We start from the raw sequence: 20,383 nt of genomic DNA on the forward strand, positions 1-20,383 counted from the left end.
AATCTGCAGACCCGCAGCTGAACGGGAACTGAAGCAGCTCGTTCCAGCCCCTGTGTCTTTAAGACCGACGTCCTCAGGAATGGTCGGCAACAAACTGAAATGAATGGGACATCAGGGTATCTCGCATTGATTTTAGCGTCTGGTTGGAGTCCAGATCTAGGATGCAGGACACTCCCCTTTACTTTCCTTAATTGGTGGCAGCGGTGTCAGACAGCGCTGAGAGCAGCCAGTCTGAATTATCAAGCCGATCACGCTGCGCAAAATATTCTGACGTGCTGTTATTTCTGATTGAATCTCATGTCACACATTTGACACAGTGTTAAAACCTCAGTCAGCCGGTTACTGCGTGCATGTGCACACTGAAAATAAAGCCAGTGAAATATTAACGTCCATCACAGTATAGATTACATGCCTGCAGTCCTTGTTCGAATACATAATAATACACAAACCCTTTGCAACGTCCAGTAATCGTGTATTTGATATGACGCTGAAGCTGAACTGAGCTTTTCAGCTGCTCTTTCAAACTTAGCATACATTGATGCCACGTTCATATCACCAAGAACTGTTTAATACCAGCATGTCCATGTTGAAAAAAAACTCAATTGGACTGCTCTTACAGGTCAGGCAGGAATGCTTTCAAAGAGTACCCTCTAGTGGTCAAAGCAAGAATTGCATTTTTTTAGGACTGCAAAATTTAGACCTTCAGTTTTAATGGCTAAGTAATGCTACAACTTACGTCTTTCAGTGTAAGAAAAAAACTTTGTCTTCTTGGAGATAACAAGCTCTTCCTTTTCATGATGATGAAATAACACAACTGTGATTGCATGAAAGCAGTCGTTCTGTCAGGTTCACAAAATATTTATTCTATGATCATGTTTTTGATCATGACGCCGGTCCTGCCTGAATGTTTTCTCATAAATGGTGAAATGTTACTTAGAGATCAAAGCCAAGCCTGTTACATGGGGATCACAGAGAAGCTGTTTTCCCTGTAAACGTTAAATAATTATATTATGATGTCAGACAAAGTAAAGGATGTCAGAGATATTTTGAGGAAGCTGACGTCCAATCTTTCCCCTCTATCTCCACGTCCTTTTTTACCCTTTTCTTTAACCTTTCTACCCACTTCCTCTTTGATCCCTTGACCTCTTTTCTCCCGCTCACACCTTGTCACGTTCCCATCTTCTCCTCATCACTTATGTCCTTTTCCCTCTTCAGCTGACGGAGACGTCGTCACGCTACGCCCGTAAGATCTCCGGCACCACCGCGCTCCAGGAGGCCCTGAAGGAGAAGCAGCAGCACATCGAGCAGCTGCTGGTCGAGAGGGACCTGGAGCGGGCCGAGATGGCCAAGGCCACCAGCCACATCTGCGAGGTGGAGAAGGAGCTGAGCATCCTCAAGACGCAGCACGTGCAGGTAGGAAACAGGCCAGGTGATCTGTCGTCAGGGAGGGACAGCTGAGTAGAAGCCATAAATCTGGTGTTAGGACTACTGTATGGCTCATAAAGGCTGTTCTTCTTCCATCCACAGTATGTAACAGAGAATGAGAGCGCCCTCCAACAGGTCAAAGCCCTGCTGGCCAGCACACAGAAGGATAAACTGGAACTGGCCAATCAGCTTGAAGAGGAGAAAAGGTAAGTCTCTCTCTCTCATATATCAGCGCTGGTAAATCTGAATGCGAATCATCAGAGTTTTACATTATCGTTACTTGAAAACAAAACTTTTCGTCTTCACACGAGGCCTAACGAGAAAAGCAAAGCTTAAATGTTGATAGTGGTCTCTCGTCAGATATTTTGGGAAATTGGAAGGGTTAGCCTAGCTTAGCATTAAGACTGGAGGCAGGGGAGAACAGCTAGCCTGGCTCTGTCCAAAGTGAAGAAAAGCCCAGCAGCACCTCTGAAGTGCACACAGTCACACATCTTGTTAGTTTAATCTGTACATAAACACAGAAACAATCATTTGTGGTTTTCAGAGGAGTTCTGCGTTGGAACTATTTTTTGACTGAGCCTGGCGCAGTGATCGTACGCCGCCTCCCTCAAGTCTTATTGTCACAGTGAGGTTGCCAGTTTTGGTACCATTGTGTCCTTACAGACTCACAGAAAGAATTTGGCAACCCGTGTTGTAGCTGGAGATGCCCCACAGAGACAATGGGCAGATGGATAAACTGTTGTTCTGTCAAGAAATAGTGTGAGCACACATCTCTCCCTAAAATCAGAAATTATGTTTTTTGCATCTCTGTTTGTGTAGGGATTGAATAAATGACACAGCTTGTGCAAACGAGCTGTTGGCAGCTTTATTTCTTCACTTTTGACAGAACCAAGAACAGATCCGGTCTTTATGGCAAGCTAAAACTGTCCTTCCTCGCTGCTTAATGCACAGACATGAAATTGATATCGATCCTCTCTCTCTCTCTTTAGAAAGCAAATGAGCCTATTTCCCAAAATGTCGAGCTATTCCTGTAATGTACTGCCGACCGTTACCTCGTCTCTCACGACTGTGTGAATACAGAACAGACAGTGTGTGGCTGAGAAAAAATCATGTATGTGTGTAACCACGTTTGCACGCAGAGCAGCTAAACACATGATGCTCTGTAGAAAAAGCCAGGCCTTCGTTAGTGCTGCACAGTTACAGGCAGTCGGTGTTTCATCCTCTGAGCCACATCTCACCACGTTTCTACAGGAAAGTGGAGGACCTCCAGTTCAGAGTGGAGGAGGAATCCATCACCAAAGGAGACCTGGAGGTATTTCTCATTATTAATACCTATGAACTGTGTCATACTACTACTGATGTCCAGTGGATCCTTTGTTATGATGCACTCTGAGATGGTAGAAGGTTTGCAGAACAGGTGCACTCGAGCTCCTCTCAGCAGCTGATTGACCGATTGTTGCCTGCTTACCTCAGCAATACAGATATTTCATGAGAAGAAAGCTTTCAGACATTTCGGGGCGAAAGTCGAGCAAAATGCGAGGATTTAAAAACCGTGAATAAATGGTTTACTTCGATGAATGTACGACTTGTACCTCATTTTTAAGCTATGCGGAAAAGTCTGAAGTCCATTAGATAAGGTGCAGTGTCTGTCCTCTCTCCTGTGGGGAAGGTAAATGTTTGAATATGCTCTCGGCCCCACTTTTAGCCTTCAAGAGGGTACACAAAGGAACACATTTGTGATTGCGCAGTCCATCATAAACAGTCTCAGGACTATTACTTGAGAATACAGATTAGTTTAATACAACGTTGCTTCCTTTGTAATCTAACATAATGTTGCGACACTGCGTGGAGGCCATCTTTACACGCAGACGTGGATAAAACCCTGTAGTCTGGACTGATGACGGACGAGGCTGCTGACATTTAGTTTCTTTTTGTCAACAAATCACACGAAAAGACCAAAGCATCTGGGTACTGCAGGATTTTAGAAAGCGTTACTCAAACGGGAGTAAACTGCATTGATTGGGGACCATTTTCAGTTGATCCACATTTGGTGGTGTGGTGAGTATTTACAGCAGCAGTTCAGTGTTTGTGGAACTGACCTGAAATAAACTACAGTGTGCGTGTTCACAGGAATGAAGGAACATAACAATGACGCTCTGAGCTGTGTCAGACAATACTTGTTAATAGGAGCAATTCATTGCTAGTTTTGGTCTTTTAGTGAGGTTTGTTGGCAATAAGAAAACAACAAACTGGATATGCGGAACATGAATCAACAGAGGCACAAACGGCCAATCACATAACTGAGAAATCACATTAGAAACTACTCATAATGTTTCAATTTAATAAGATGTAAAGTGTGAGAATCATTAAACCAGTCGGTTCTTTTTACCATAACACCTTGCATACGAGTGCACACTGTATTTCATTCACGAGGCTCTGCCAACCTACACAATACAGACTGAAAAGCTTCTATGTGATTGTTACAGAGTTGTCTTCAGAGCCTGAATTTGAAATGACCTAAATCTCCAGCCTCTTCTCAAGTCTCCTCATCATATGATCTGCTCATTTCAGAGTCTACAAAGCTTCCCTCCCATCACATGTGTGCACTGTTATTCTGATATCTGTCACTCCCCTTCAGTCTTTATGGGTCTCTTCCCCTTTGAGCCCTTCTTTTCTACCATTCTTTTGTTCCTCTCTGTCCTTCTCTTTGTGTCTTTCTGTAGACTCAGACGAAATTGGAACATGCCCACATTCGACAGCTTGAGCAGAGTCTGCTCCTCGAAAAGTCGAGAGCAGAGACGCTTCAGAAAGACTTAGAGAGGAGGAGGGTAAAAGAGCACGAGCCCCCTGCCTGTAGCCAGTGTCCTGTGTGGTTCTGTTTGCTGCTTTGTTGGTTAAGGTCGCACTACACCTGGTGTCTGCATCAACTAGAGATGTAGGAATAATAATCTTTTAAAACCAGTACAGGTACAAAGGTCAGTCTGAACTGCAATCTCAGTTTGCATATGGGTCCTCTGACTGCACTGAGGTATACAAAACATGCAGAAAAACACAGCAAAGCAAGCAAGTGCCATTTAGCCTGCATAGCCTGCCCTCCTGTCCATGCTAATAACTGCATAAAACATTTTACAGACAACATTTTAACAACTTTTCATCCATTTTCTTGTGCGAGAAAAGTTCTTTGGTTTAATGCTGCAGTGTCCATATTAAAGAAATAGAGCAAAAAAGTCTGGATCCATGTCTGTTCTGATGCAACAGATCATTTTTCTATCTGAATATCAACACACCTGTTGTGAATATTAAAATCCAACAGATTAAAGAATAAGGCTGTTGTTATTCTATGGTTTTCGTATTCAGTCAAATCCCATTAAAAGCCAATTTCCTGCCCTGCCTGTGGCACTTGCCCACTGTTCCTAATGAAGACATAGGTATCAGTAACGCACTTTAGCTTTTAAAAAGTCTCCACAAACAGCCGGCTATTGAAAATGTTGCTCAAACAGGAGTAAATGGTACATTTGTCAGGGACTATTTTCAGTAGCGGATTAATACACATTCAGTGTGCTAGTGAGTCAAAATAAACATGTCAGTGCAACAGTGATGTGATTTTAACAGCGTTTGGTCAACAGTGGAGCTCTGACACACAGGAATACGATAAAAGAGGCTTGAAATACACAGGCAGTACTTGTTAATAGGATCAATTCATTGTTTGTCTCGAACTTGTGGTGACGGTAGCGGCCCCTGATATCCAACGTGTCATTGATTCCTTCATCATATCATGTATCGCAGTATTAATGCTCCTCGCTGTTGACCCACAGCTTCCCCTGAGGCATTCACCTCTTATAGGAAACACTTTATCAGCTGCTTCAGCTCATGTCTTCTGTTGCAATAACTGGTGTTTTTTTTTTTTTTTATACTGTGATTGATCTTTTTATTTAAAGGTTGACTTTTGGATCAGTTGCCAGCTGCACTATGAGATGTCAGGGAATGACATCTGAAATAACACCCCTCCATCTTAGCTCTGTAGAGCGCAGTGGACCAATCTCTCCAAGTTTTTTGAGCAGTAATGTAATTAGTAACACACGAGAAATTGCTAAATTGTTAACGGGATTCATCGCAGATTCTACGATTAATGTTTCAAGACAAATCATTGTGGTAATGTCCATTTGCCATCAGCAGTTGAGTGTAGCGAAGGACGTCCTTTACACCACTTTGACATGCAGTGCTGCACTTCAGAGAGAAAGCCTCCTCAATAATAGACCACAGTATCACAAATCAAACCGTACGAGCTTGTGCTTTCAATTTTCAGGCATCAAAAGATAACAAAACGCTTTGAAACACTGGATTCCTATATGCAGTAAGGTCTGCTTCTGCCAACAGGGAAGATGCACTCATGATGCAGCATCCTTGAGGTTGGGTAAGAGAACCAAGGTGAAAAAAACGATTTGATCTTGTTTTGGCTTTGATCCGCCGCTGAGCTATCTCAATTCTCGACTTCAAATCGACTTCAGATGCTGTCAAGGACATTAACCTTGCGTAGACTCTTCTTACTCCTTCACTCCTGTGTGTTGTGCTGTAATCTGAATGCATTTCAGGCATCGTCTTTGATATGAATCAACCAGTAACTCTGAGGTCTGCTCGATTGTTTTCCCAGATGGTTGAAATTAACATCTGTGCACTGTGCAGCGGATCCTCTTTTCTCAATCTCCTTTTTGTTTTAATTGGATACAAGTGTGTGGAGGATGTTTGCAGTAGTGTGTATGCAGTGTCACTGTGTGGAGGTTTGCTGTCGGCTTTATTATATTTGCTTGGCTGCTTCTAGATGATCAGAGAATGGCTGTGCTCTCCTCTCATCTTCCACTTCTTTGCACATACAGTGAGCTGCACAAATATTTGGACAGTGACACATTGATCCTTTGGCTCCTTTAGTCCGATTTCTTTGGATGGAAATGACACAATGACTTTTAAGTGCCGACTGTCAACTTTAATAAAACGACGGCAATATCGTGAAATGAGTATAATGGTTTGTTTGGACTTTATGATCTTCTGTGAAATACAAACCCCTCGTGGTGGCAGCAGTTTGATGGTACTCCTCAAAAATAATGAGCAACTATTGTTTGGGCTGCTGGAAAAAAAGGATCCTGGAATTCAGCCACAGCACGCAAGGAGGAGTTCAGAACAAATAGGGCTGCGCTAACTCACATTTTTATATTAACAGATTAAATGACTGTGTGGTGTAGAAGTGGTAGCTCATAATGACAAGCACAGAGAATGATCACTGGACTCTTGTTTCTCTCAGCTCTACAGAGGCTTTTAGCACCTTTCAAATCGTTGCTTGAAAACTCCTCATTAACCTCGTTTGCAGCAGAAACACGCAGCTACTCTGAGAGAAGAAGCCCTGATGAAAGCTACCCGCCCCAGCACCAAACAGCAGACAAAGTTAGCAACCAGCTAGTGAACTATGTGGAGATCTCCTACAGGAGTTGGTGGAGACCAAAACGGAGCTAAAAGGAGAATGAACGTTCGACTTACGATCCTCATAATGTGGAAACAAACTCCTGGTGAATGCTAATGTGTCTGCTGCATGTGTCGGTAATTAACTGTTTGCTAATACATGATAACTTTATATAGATTTCTAAAGTTTGTTCTGATTCCCCCAAGTGGCCAAAAAAATCTATTAATGCAGCTTAAAAATCAAAGTGTCCACAAGTATTTTACATGTTTGAATTTTATTTCCACGTCCTTTGATATCTAATGCAGTGTCAGATCTTTGCCATTAATGCAACACGGTGAATAAACCGTCGCAAAAATAAGAGCGTAGATGATCTTGTATTCCTGTGGGTGTAGCTTCGGTTGCATTCATGTTGCAAGAGTGAAAAATCCTCTTAGTCATCCTGTGTATTACACACCTGTCAGCTCCAGTGCTCAGGTCAGGACAGCGAGTTCTTATTTTGTTCCTGTCTATCACACCAAAAGCAGTCCTGGTCCAAAAAGTCTGTTTTCTTAGCCACCTGCCAGCACCTGTGAGGGTCACAACACATTTAGCTTATTTATTTAATACATTACAAGACAGAAAGGTGAAAAGCTTTAGGAGGAGTAAAGTGTGTCCCGTGAATACTTGATACCAAGTAAGATCTACATAAAAGTGCACTCTAAGGAAAAAATGGCTGTTAATCATTTGTGTCGTCTTGTATCTAAGGAGTACACTCGGGAGCCTGATGTGTCACTGTCCACATACATAATGTGTTTTATTAGTACAGTATATTAACTGGAATGCACTTGACCCTCTCCGATCCTTAAAGGACCCTCCGATTTCCTTTTTCCTGAGGCCTGATTTCTGCTCTTAAAGTCAATGTCTTTTCTTTGGAATGACATCATTCTGTTGCAGGCGCTCCCACCTGTTACGGTAATAAGGTCATTCTTCTGAAAGGCTGACGTCTTTTTGCTCTGGTAATCATCAGAAATAGTCCAGCGGCAGTGAGGAATGTTGTTCCTTTTTCACCAGCAAACCACAGTTGAGGAGAAGAGTCGCATCATGCAGCTAGAGGAGGAGCTCAGCCTCCGGAGAGCCGATATCGAGAACCTCCAGGCTAAGCTCAGAGGATCTGACACGAGCTCGCAGCAAGCCGACGTCGGCGAGGCTGCTCCGGGGTCCAGCGCCCAGCCGGAGACCCTCCCCCTGCGCGAGCACTACAAGGAGAGCAGCGAGCAGAAAGAGAGGTACGAGACGGCGTTAGCAGCGAGCCAGCAGGAGGTAGACTCGCTGAAGGTGGTGGTGGATAATAAGAACCAGGAGATCAGTGAGATGAAGCAGAAGCTCCAACAGGCCACCAAGGAAAACATGGAAATGATGGACAGCTGGAAGGTATTCTGATATATTCTTTTTAACCCAATACAGAAACTTTAGCAGCTCCGTGAAACAGTAAATCATGAAAGTGTGCTGGAAAGAGGTTTTAAAGGCCGAGAGCAAGATGTTTTGATTAATCTTCACAGATTTGACAGTTTCCATGTTGAAATATTCTGTGAGGATTATGAGGTTTCAGTGATTCCCACTAAATGTTGCTCCTGGCAGAGTGGAAAAGCAAAAGCAAAGAAAAGCTGAATTTTGATCAGGAAAACAAAGCAAGGATAACAAGAATAAGACTGAGCTGAATCCAAATTTCACATTCAAATTCATGTTTTCGCAAATATGATACCAGTCGATTCATTCTTCTCACTTCCTCCGCAGGCTAAATTTGACACTTTAGTGAGTGACCACCAGCGTTCCCTGGAGGAGCTGAAGGCCACATTGAGCAGTGCTCATGCAGCTCCAGCCGGCCAGGAGCAGGACGCCCAGGAGCTGAGAGCCTCTCTGGAGGGCCTGAAGATGGAGCACCAGCTGGAGATGGAGAATCTCAAGGCCAAACATAAGATCGAAGCCGCCATTCTAACCAAGGAACGTGAAGACCTGTGCTCTCGTCTTCAGGAGGCCAAAGACCAGCTGGCTGATGGCAACCAGGCCTGGAGGACTGAGGTAGAGGCTAAGAGCAGCAAGCAGGCCCTGGAGGAGGCCGCTGATAAGCTACAGAAGGCGGAGCAGAGGCTGGTAGAGATGGAGAAGCGTCAGATGGAGCAGGACAAAAGCACAGGGGAGCTGCGAGAGAGACTGGAGCTGTCAGAGAAGAAGATGACCGACTACCAGGCCCTGCAGAAGGCCCAGGCGGAGAGCCAAGAGGAGATCCAGAAACTGGAAGAGAAGCTGAGGGTGACAGCGAACCAGCTCCAGGCCATCCAGGCAGACCGCTACACGTCCCACGATGCAAATGTGAGTGGCAAAAAGGAACAAATCGGACGTCGGCTGGCTAATTTGATATGCTGTCATTGCTTTGATTTATGTTCAACTCTCCAAACACCTGATCCTTTTCCAGGTGATAGAGGATAATGAAATTTCAGAAGAGAAGATGAAGCTAAAGCAGAATATTGAAGGTATTAGCATCCATTTATTTGCATTTGCCCAAGAGCCTGCATCAGTGCACTCAATGTGGTTTCATGAACATCACGTTCTGCATGCAAGACATTCACTGCTGCTTTGTTTTTCTTCAGAAACAATGGAGAAGTTGTTGAAAAGGGAAAAGGAGGTCTCGACTCTCACGTCCCAGGTCGAAGCCCTCAAATCCCAGATGGGAGGTAAATGTCGTTTTCCAGAACAAGTGGACGATCGTTACCAAACTCTTTTCCTTGAAGGGTTTTTATCTCTGAATCTTTGGTATCTGTGGAGAGACCATGCCTGTTCACACACAGTCACGGTGTTCATAAGAGCTAGTACTTTTATGTAGCCTGGAGGGGGATTGTAGCTCTGCAGCAGGTCATGTTTGCTATTGGCTAAAGCATTTCCCAGCCATCAGCCAATTTAAGCTTTGGTCAGGAAAAAATATGACATATTTCTCAATCGATAAGCTCGTTATCAGTGTCGTATTTAGATAATGACCTTCGTTAGTGTCACTCTCTCTCGGTGCTGCTGTACGTGTCGTGACTGCAGGCTTCACTTTGTTTTCCACAGTCGTGCTGAGTTCACTGTGCGGTGGATTGTGTTCATCTTCGCCGTTACATGCTTTGATCATCGCTGCGAAATCTGTCGACTGGCTGTCTTTTGAAAACTTAAAGTTCCATCACATCAAAAGGACCCAAAACACACTTCATGTAGTTCAGATAATCAAAATGACACACTTTGAAGAATAGATTGTGAATAATTTAAAAAGAGAAAAGAACAATATGAGACACAAAGTGGAGAATAGTTACTGTTCTCTACTCCATGATTTTACATTTGATCGTTCTGATAATTGATTTTTACAATCTGTAGACCTCATCAGCACGGTTCAAGTCGGGGATCCCTTCCTGACATGCCTCTAATGTAAACGACGGGAGAAAAAAACACTTACAGTGTGTGAGGCTTCAGGACTGTGGAGACAAATCAAGTGGATATTTTTATAGAGATAAGTTAGTCTTTTTAGCATGAAGTTCCCTGTTTGGGTTTCCCTTCATGTTGATTGCTTGCAGAGCTCCAGTGGAGGAGTGGTGACACAAATTTAGAATTTCATACTAACAAGACTGTAGGAAAATATCCCCTTGATTTAGCAAAGGCACACTGCTTCAGGTAAACTGTAGGATACTTGTTGGCACAGTAGGTGGGCTGTACATTGGAAGGCCATGATGACATGGTCCTTTAATGGCCAGTATGAACAGCAGGAATGATTACAGCAAGCTAGCTAAAACCTTCACCCGGGGAATCCACCGGACACGGCAGCGTCACGTTCCTGTTGCAACGTGTTTTTGTTCCGTCCTCCGTCCTGCTTCAAACATAACCGGGAGCATTTCAGAAGCAGAGTGTTTTTACCCCCCTGATTTGGACAGTTTTCCTTTATATTTATGCTTCTGGCATGTTTAAGTTGGCTGCATAGTTACATGGTTTCTTTTTTGCCTGTTTTGTTGTGTTTATTGTTGATATAAGATCTGGAGTCTGCACATTATTTTGAAAATTTACTGGATTCTCTACACTGTTCCTGTGTCTGACTTCCTGCCTGCGTATTCCCATGGTTGGAACGCCGGCGTAGGAATTTAGGAGTCAGTGTTCACCTGGACAGTTGAATATTGTTTTAAGACATACTTGAACGTTTCCACATTGAAATGTCTAAAAACAACTAGACCTACATGATGTATTTTCCTGCCGTGTGTACTTACATTATCCCAAATGTTTCCAACAATGTTCAAACTCAGAGAAATCTGTAATTTTATTAAGGTAAAGTTGGGTTTCATGTTGTTGTCTGTCGCTGTGACTTCCGGGGAAACACAGGAAACACCAAATGTTGCAAGATTTAGGAAGAAAGCCAGCAAACTTGACTTAATGAAACTATGTCTTTGTTATTGTTTTGATTGAGAGACCCCTAGTGGCAGCAATTACATACTGTGTCTTTAAAGAAGTCTGTGCTCAATGTATTATATTTAAAATATTTGTCAATGATTACAGCTGTTTTGTATGATTCATCAGCTGTTTATACACACAAGTTATTAATGCTTCATTGGAGGAGTTGTAGTTGTTGACAGGCACACACATTTTGTTATATTTACATATTAACATTATAAATGCTAAATACAGAGAAAAACGCATGCTTATTGTTTCACCAGCACTGGAGGGCAAAGTTCGCTCAGGGGAAAAGAAAGCCGAGGCCCTGGCCAAGGAGAAGATGCGTGTGGAGGCAGAGCTGGAGTCCATGACCAAGAAGTCCCACGATGCCTCTGGGCAGCTGGTCCACATCAGCCAGGAGCTGCTGAAGAAAGAGAGGTATGAAGACGATTGATTGCATTGATTTTACAACCTTCCATGCGTGTGCCTGCAGCCATGCAAACATGATGCACATAAAATACCTCATATTATCAATTCAGGAATGGACAGATAGTTGGAGCATGCAGGCAATGTGATGATTTGATTGCATGTGCTGTCAACTTGAACAGTTTTATTTGAATCATGCTTTTGTAATGTTCCATCTGGATAAAACCTATACTGGTCATTAGCTACACCAGGAATCACGTTACCATCAACAGCATCTACACCAAGAGGTTTTATTCTGCACTGCTGCCACTGCTGCAGTAAATAACAGTCCTCTGCAGTGCAGTCGGGACACATTTTGTCCTGCTGGTCTTCAGAGAATTGGACTCTTAATTATACAAGTTTCAGCTTTTGTTGCATTTAAGCTCATGAGCGAGTTTAAATACAATTTCACTGTCCTGCACAGGAGGCGGCAGGACCTATCAAGTCCTGGCTCGCTTCACTTTAATACTTTGCTATCCTGCAAGGAAAGTATGTTCTGTACATATACAGGCTTTACAGTAAAAACACATGATAAAACAGAGTTTAAAAAAGTAATGCAACACAATTAACTGCGCATATTCAGCAAGATAAAGGGAGCTCAGCCACTGCAGTGGAGAAGACTTCCAGTTTCACAGCAGTAGAGCAGCAGTAACAGCCAGAACTTCATTATGAATATTCCACTTAACGCTGTTAATGTGTGATTACTTATTAATCCCGTCCCCCCTCCCACCTTGTCTTAGCAGTAGAGGTGCCGACTGTGGGACTCAGAGAAATATCAGAAATACACTGTGGGGTATAATTATAGACCTTAATTATGTGATCAATTAAAACTAAGGTGCTATTGGATGAAAGTCAAGAAATACAATACAGATAAATGAGAGGGGAATGCTTAGGAGTATTTTAAACACATACATCAATCACACTGTCTCTTCATTCCAGGTGATGGCTCGCTGCTATCAGTGTGTGTGTGTGTGTGGCTATTATTTTCTGTGCAGTCCTTCTGAATGATATAACACATCTCCTTTCACACATTTCATCATAACTTAAAGCAGTATTAATATTGTTTGTTTGTTTTTTTTGAGCTGGAAGATGCTAAAATGCACCGTAGAGTTGAGGGGAACTGCAGAGTTGGATGATAATTCTCTAGGAGTTCGTCACTATAAGTGATTCATTTCACATCACACGTACCTCCAATTCCAGTTCTGTTCCACTCTCAGTACGAAGGTGCAGCTTTGAAATGAGTGTTTTTCCTCAGCTTTGTGTCAGCAGCTGCAGGTAATTATTTTTGTGCTCGTAGAGCATAGATCATAGATCACAGTGGTGCAGCTGAAATGGAAGGTTCGGGGACAACCAGAAGCTCATTATTTTAAGTTAGCCCCACCTTTTCAGTCTCGTTACTGTCAGCTTTGCACACACTGCCTCTGGTCTTTCGGCCAGCACTTAACGTTTTCACCACACTGACTTGAAGCTCGGGCCCGAGTCTCTGCATCTTTTCCTGTTGAGTTTCTGGAGCAGCCAGCAGAGGGAAACAACAAAGACCTGCCAGACGTTCACCTTTCACAGATTGCATTTTTAGTTGTTTCTGGCACACTTTTCACCAACCTCCCAAGTCTGTTTTTGTTGCTTAAGATCAAGCTGCCAAATCTGGCTACGGTCAGTAAAAGTCTGATCGTTGAGGTCGTTATTTAACCACCAAGCTCAAAGAGAAATTTGTCAGAGTACCATTGCAGGCGTGCGGAGCTTTATTAAACAGGGCCTTGCTGTGTTTCACCACACATTCACATTCAGACGATGCATTTTTCTGTCGTGTTGTAGGAACTCTACAACTCGGTCTAATTGTATTACATTATTGGCTATCTTACATTACGCAACTCTTACATTATTGGTAGTTACAAGGCACTAAAAATAAGTGCCTCTGGCTATGGCAGAATATGTGTCTGTGCATCATCGCGGCAGCAATTATGTTGCATGCAATAAAAGTATATACCATCCACTGAAAAACAGCAGTGGGTGTCCCCTTGAGGTAGTGTTATTGGACGGTAGCATCATTAGCTTCTTAATGTTCCCGCAGCTCTTTCAGCGTGTGACATGCTTTAAGAAAAGCAAACTAATACATTTGCTCAAGAAGGTCAGCTGTGAACATTGTTACACATGTTTATCTTTGATGCTTACAAGACAATTCAAGAAAGCCAATTACTAGCAAGTCACGTGGCAGAAGAAATGACGATTTTCAGAAACAAACAACGATTCGGCCCGAAAATCCATCTCACTGAGCGCAGCCCTGCCGTCGCATGAGCGAGTCTGCTCTCTCATTTCAACAAGGGCAGCATGTCTGAGGCACTGTAGCAAGCAGTGAAGGAAGAGGAAGAATATATCATCAGTAAGGTGGAGGACATCGCTTCGATAATGAAAACTCAAACAGCCTTTCCACTTTCCTCGAGCCTGCATTAACTGGAGCAGCAGAAACAAGCTGTGAACACTTTGTAAACTTGACACAGCCTAACAGTTGGTTATTAACACATCCTCCATCCCTTTCGCATAACACATTATCATTTTTATGCACTGTTAAAAATAGAAATTATTGATTAGGGCTGCTTAAAAAGATGCACTAAGAGGAAGGTCTGGGCCAGATGGACTTCTCATAAAGAAGGAAGTGATGCTCTCATGTGTGCACAAATGAACATACAGCGTTTCAAATGAGGGCAGATGCTAAACTTTGCTTAACATGTGGTGTACTGTTTACAGAAACCCTGTTGCCCAGTGAACATACGTGGTTCATTGATATTAGTAAGTGGGCAAAAAGCCAAATACCAGTTCCTGCCAAAATGCACAGACAGTTTGACTATTGGAATGGGGCATCCATGCACCAGCCACTTTGATATGTATAGAGATGAGGCCGCCTCCACAATCCCCACTGGCCAGACTGGCTAACATTATTCACATAATGGACGGTAAGCTTTTAAATGATAATGACCTTTGTGCATTCTCCGAGCAGATGTACGGCTCATATAATCCTTGACAGCAGAACTGCGCTGCCTTTCTCTCAGTATCGCACTTTGGAGCAGCTGAGCTCATAGCGAGTCACCGCAGAACTGCAGGCCAGCAGAGCATGTTTGGAAAACTGGTTCTGTTTTTTTTCAGGATTACTAAACACTTGAGGTTTCTTTGTTTGTTTTTCTGATTTTTTTTTTTATTATTCCAGGAGTCTGAATGAGCTGAGGGTGTTGCTCCTGGAGTCACATCGCCATTCACGGGACATGGAGAAAGACCTGAACCGGGAAGTGCACAAGGCCGAGTGGAAGGTGAAGGAGCAGAAACTTCAGGATGACATCAAGACCCTGCGCGAAAAACTGCTTCTACTGGTGAGAAGGAAGGACTTTGATTATAAGCTAACGCTGCTCCTGGTGTGAGTCACCCCTGCAGTTATCAATCGCTCTAATCCTCTGAGACATTTATTCTTGGTCTTTCCCCATTCTAGGCATTTTGTTGTCGCTAGTTCCCAGCAAATACTGTATAATATACAAAAGGTTTGCAGTGTCTCCCCCACAAATCTAGTTTAATGACTTAATTTTACTTGAGTCTTACTGGACAATGAGCTGTGGTCATGATTTCTCTCTTAACGCTCTTTGGCTGCTCTGCTCAGGAGGAAATCAGAAAAATTCTGGTGGCTTTTTGATGATGTTGTGAACATTTAACAGCCGGCATTGGTTATTATCCTCCTGCCTTGTGTGCGTATTAGGGTCGGGAACGGTCCTCACCTGACCACCGGCGGTACTCCATGCTGGACCCCTCCGCCCTGGACTCAGAGGTGAGCCGCCTCCGCCAGCGGCTGCTCAGCACTGAGGACGCCCTGAGGAACGCCTTGGAACACAACCAGCAGGTCGACCAGCTGGTCCAGGCCATGCGCAGGCGTCCAGATAAAAGCCCGGTAAAATTAATAAAAAAAATAATTTTACAGATCCAAGTTAGAAAAGCATGAAAATGATTCTGGTGTCAGGGAGCTTATGAACAAGTGCCCATAGATTAGCATTTTTAACGTCAGTTAAAAAGGTGTATTTACCAAAAACGTCAAAATATTCATTTAATGTTAATTAAATGTTTTTCAGGCGCATGGTGCAAATTCAGCCAATGGAATTCATCATCAGGAGTCAGACAGTCCTCAAGATGTTGGTACTCTTTCATTGTTTTTTAACCCATCATGGATGTGGTGATGTGTTTAACGCCTCTCAGTGCTAAGACATCTTATTTTTGGCTTTTCAGGAACAACACTGATATGAGCAGAAGAGATAAGACTGAACTGGCGACGTGCAGAGGTACTTCTTAAAGAAAAGCTCGTCCGACATTTCTCCTGATCCTGCGACGGACGCCTGAAGAACATTTCAGTTTACAGTTAATACCAAAACAGCGAATCTCTATCTTGAGTGAATTTATGTGTTTGTTGCAGAAAGCACCTATTAGCCAATCATGAAGACCGCTTAAAGTACTATAAAATATAAGCAGGAAACGGGACACGGACACGAAGAGATATTATCGGTACAGCTCCTGAGAACATACAGTACGGCAACTTTTTGATGCTTTACATTAGTTAGAAAGCTTGAACCTGCAAGTTGCCGGGAACTCTGTGACAATTCTGAATTTTGATCCGGAAGGCAAAAGGGCTGATGGACAATATGCGAAGAAGTGAAGAACTGGGTCTCAGTTGCTTTCTTTGTTTTATTTATTACTTTCACTTTGCTCCTCAGCTTTGTAATAATCCTCTATGGATGAGCTGTCTTGGCCAGTGATACTCAGAGCAACTCTTCAAGGATGACACTGACTATTTTTTTTAGGGATTTGGCTCATTTGTCACCTTAATTGCTACCTGATGAGAGAATTGGAGTACACTCACTCACTCTACAGTTAGCTCTGAGCAGTGCTCACGCCCCTGCTTCGGTGTACAATATGATGAGTAATTGCGGGTGACTGGCGTTATTGGAAGTATTAAAAAGGATCTTTAACGTAATACTCACAAATCTGTCTTTTTAATATAAAACACTAACACAGGCTTGCAAAGTAGCTGTAAAAAGGTTTTTGCTTCATTCTTCTTGGTTGTGATTGTGTTGAATCCATTTGTGTTATAATTAATTCCAATGGTGGCCAGTTTTTAGGTTGGAAAATTTTTAAACCGTCCACAAAACTTTCTAAACCACCTCCCACAACGTAATTATTTCTCTTCTCTCCATCCATGTGCTGAGTCTGTTCAAACACTAAAATACAGCAACATACACTGCTTCTGTTTCAAACCTCTGTTGATACTGAAAAAGACAGAGTTAAGCAGGCCAAATTTCTTTGTTTGGTCTTTATCATTTGTGAAATCAGTTGCGAAACCCTGCGCTTTCTGACTGTCATCATGATCAAGTTACAGTACTCCTGAAGTATCCTAAATACACATTTTTTACTCATTTCAAGGTTGGATTTGAGTCGTTATATCCATAATCTCTAAAATTTGCATTCAAATGTACGTTAAGTCACTGTCTATCACCACATGAGGTAACACAATGATGACTGAGCCTGTGGCCCACTAATTAAAGTATTGCAGTATTTATGTATTTGCAGTATTGCAAACTGGGTGTCTGTGGCGACATTCCCAGAAAAAAAAGCTGTGTTAAGTTTCTGCTAATGCAAACCGAACATTTCCTGTTGCTGCAGCTTCACATTAAAAGCATTTGACTGGTGAAATACGAGTTGATTATTATTATGAAGCAGTCACAGGAAATGCAAATCAGCTCGGACTCACATCTTCACGATTGCCACTTTAAGTTATACACTGTAGAGTCGTTCTGAGGCTCAGTGTTAGTGGCACCGGCCATCAGCATCTTGGCAGTGCCTGACTCCACCAAACTCACGGCTAATCCAAAAATGGGAGGTGGAGCGTGGGTGGAGCTGAGGCTAGTGGCTAGCTGTCACTTAACGTGGCCATGCCCATAATTATGCATAACGTTAAGCCTTAATATAACTTCGATGACCACACAGTCGTCATGAATGGGGCAATTGGCTACAGAGACCAAAAGCGTTTTTTGTACCGGGCTCTAAACATGTTTATTTCTGCTGTACAGTTGGGCACTTTAATATGGCGGTCTATGGGGATTGACTTGCTTTTGCAGCCAGCCTCAAGTGGCCATTGGAGGAACTGCAGTTTTGGGCACTTCCATGTTGGCGTCATTTTTCAGCCCCTGTTGACGCTCGCTTTAAGTAAACAATCTACAAAGTGTTAATGTAAGAAAAAAAGATGGAGAAGGTGGAGGCACAACACAGAGTAGTCTGTTATTCCCTCTGGATAATTTCCATTTATCAAAGAAAACATTCCAGGAATCGTGCGTTTTGTTTCCTTTGTGTATATGTTCTACATATTTAACCCTTAGTAAACTTAACTGTTAACACAATCTAAATCATCAGCACTGTTTCCATGGTCCCCTTCAGTCTAATCAGGCTAAACCATCATGAGAAGCATTGTAGAATAGCCATTAATCTGTTGGATTACAACAAATCAGACAGTTATTTCTGCACCAGTGACAAAGCAACTGCTTAGCATATTGTTTTCTAAATCATCCACTAGGAGATCTGTTACAAGAGTGACACGGATGATTTCAACCACCAATCCTCTCTTCAGGTGTTGGGTAAGGGGGCTATTGGGCCAGTCTCCTAAACGGTAGTCCCTTTTAACCATTGCACATCAGTGGACTCCCTTCTTGGACTCAAGGTTAATGTTAACCTGGCAGGCCTGCTGAATTCTGCTCTGAGCTATGTTACGTTTATGGGATGAATATAGTGAATTATTGACTGACCTAGCACCAACACACCTCTTACTCTGTCAGTACTCGTCATTTATTTACTGTGGACTATGTATCAGTGCAGACTCCATCCATACAGTAGTATTAATTAATTACATAAGGTACAACATAGCAGCCCGATTTGATGCCCATTTGGATGCTGTATCGAGATGTCCTCGATTGCTTTACTGACCTTTGTTCAGTACTGAAGGGCTGTCACAGGAGCTAAAACCCAAACATTGGATGTAAGATGTTACACTTGCCCAAGATGAAAACATCTGGATTTAATTTGCAAAGTGTTATCAACACGTATAGAATTTATAATGTAAGTCTTCCAAATATTGTTTAATCCATTTGTCAACTAAACTCGGAGATCCTCTTTGCAGTTGGTTATAAGTTGCTTTTGCTTTAGAGGAGAAATTTCTCAGAGGTGAGTGGTGTGGAAATGTTGGGGTCGTGTCTCCTGAGCAAAACATGGAAGACATGCACTGGTCATCTTAGATAAACCGAAATTTTCCAGTGGTTATTGTACATGGATTTTTCAGCTGGAGGGCTCGTACCCTTTGGATTATTGCTGCAATGGTTTCGGAGATTGAGTCATTAAATATTAACAATGTGGGCAAGGGCTGGTGGTGTTTTATTTCACACTCTTTCATTCTTATGCCACTTCTGTATGTTTGTTTTTGAGGGCAAAGCACAGAAGATAGATGTGTTTCTACAGTGTTGATTCAAAGTGGTGTCAGATTTCAGGCCACTAAGAAGTTGGTGGTTTGAGAAAGTCTGCCAGCAACCATAACTGTTTAGCCATTACTCAGTCACACACTCACACGCAAGATAAAATAAACCCTGTTGTAAATCATAAACCGGTCTAAGGCAAATATTTGGTAGACGCCAACCAGGACAGGAGGCAAAAATTCCTTTATGTGGAAAAAGCGGCCAAACTCCTTGATGGCGCAGACGAAACATCCAGACATTGCATGTTTATTTACAATCTGTGAATCTCTAACCTTCAGATATTTCACTTTTACTTGCTGGCCTTGGCAAATGTCAGGTCTTCTCCTCACGTCTCAGGTATTTCCTAGAGGGCGGATCGGTTATGCTGGTGGCATTTGAATAAATAACTAAAATAAGTGGTTACTTTTTGGCAGAAGCTCACAAAAAATACAGCGTATGTGAAGCACAGGACCATTTATTTTTTTTGCTCTTGAAACATAGTTTAATATTTCATAGTGATTTTGGGGGGTAATCTACTGCAAAAGTAAGTGAAACTAACCTGATTACACTGATATGTGAATATATGTAGTTTACAATTAGGTTTATAATAAAAGTTTTCTGACTGTATTTATTATAATCATTAATTCCTTTCTCCAAGGGTATGAACTTTAGCCTATATTAAACAGACAAGCTATTTTTAGGCAATCACAAGAGCTATGGCATAACTGTCATGGCCAAAAGATCCGCGTAGCTGCTATTTATCCACTTTGGACAAATCCTAAAAATAATTTGGATAGTGTACAACTGTCACATCAAACCAGCCTCGTGCAGTCTGCCGGATTTCTGAAAGCAAAACAGACAAAGTTGCAGCCAAGTGGCACACACTGATTTCAGCAGTCACAGTTGGAATATAATAAGAAAACGAGCTAAGACTATTTCCTTTGCATGTAAACGTTGCTCCCTGAGGGTTTTTCCAGAGGTTCCTCCGCTAATCCTGTATGTAAATTGCAGCCAATAGATGCTGTTGTTGAGTTGGGCTGGGATTAGCAGGAGGCGAATGAGTTTCAATTTTACTGGATTACAGAACAAAGAA

The 20,383-nt window shown here is 42.5% G+C and overlaps 1 protein-coding gene across 3 annotated transcripts in view; it reads left to right on the forward strand.

Annotated features, from left to right (window-relative positions):
- Window positions 1-19,166, forward strand: part of clip2 (CAP-GLY domain containing linker protein 2) — a 36,727-nt gene extending 17,561 nt beyond the window's left edge. Inside the window, exons 6-18 of one of the 3 annotated variants that reach the window (XM_041951964.1) lie at window positions 1,216-1,413; window positions 1,528-1,631; window positions 2,677-2,737; window positions 5,803-5,853; window positions 7,928-8,287; window positions 8,651-9,226; window positions 9,330-9,387; window positions 9,505-9,588; window positions 11,584-11,740; window positions 14,970-15,129; window positions 15,507-15,695; window positions 15,874-15,937; window positions 16,028-19,166. In XM_041951964.1, the coding sequence (XP_041807898.1) occupies window positions 1,216-1,413; window positions 1,528-1,631; window positions 2,677-2,737; window positions 5,803-5,853; window positions 7,928-8,287; window positions 8,651-9,226; window positions 9,330-9,387; window positions 9,505-9,588; window positions 11,584-11,740; window positions 14,970-15,129; window positions 15,507-15,695; window positions 15,874-15,937; window positions 16,028-16,044 (2,079 nt within the window). In that variant the 3' untranslated portion in view covers window positions 16,045-19,166. The remainder of the gene's footprint in view (window positions 1-1,215; window positions 1,414-1,527; window positions 1,632-2,676; window positions 2,738-5,802; window positions 5,854-7,927; window positions 8,288-8,650; window positions 9,227-9,329; window positions 9,388-9,504; window positions 9,589-11,583; window positions 11,741-14,969; window positions 15,130-15,506; window positions 15,696-15,873; window positions 15,938-16,027) is intronic. The other 2 variants (XM_041951965.1, XM_041951966.1) reach the window with 2 other exon arrangements.
- Window positions 19,167-20,383: the final 1,217 nt, after the last annotated feature.

The sequence above is a fragment of the Chelmon rostratus genome, chromosome 14, assembly GCF_017976325.1.
Source record: "Chelmon rostratus isolate fCheRos1 chromosome 14, fCheRos1.pri, whole genome shotgun sequence".
Classification (NCBI taxonomy): Eukaryota; Metazoa; Chordata; class Actinopteri; order Chaetodontiformes; family Chaetodontidae; genus Chelmon; species Chelmon rostratus.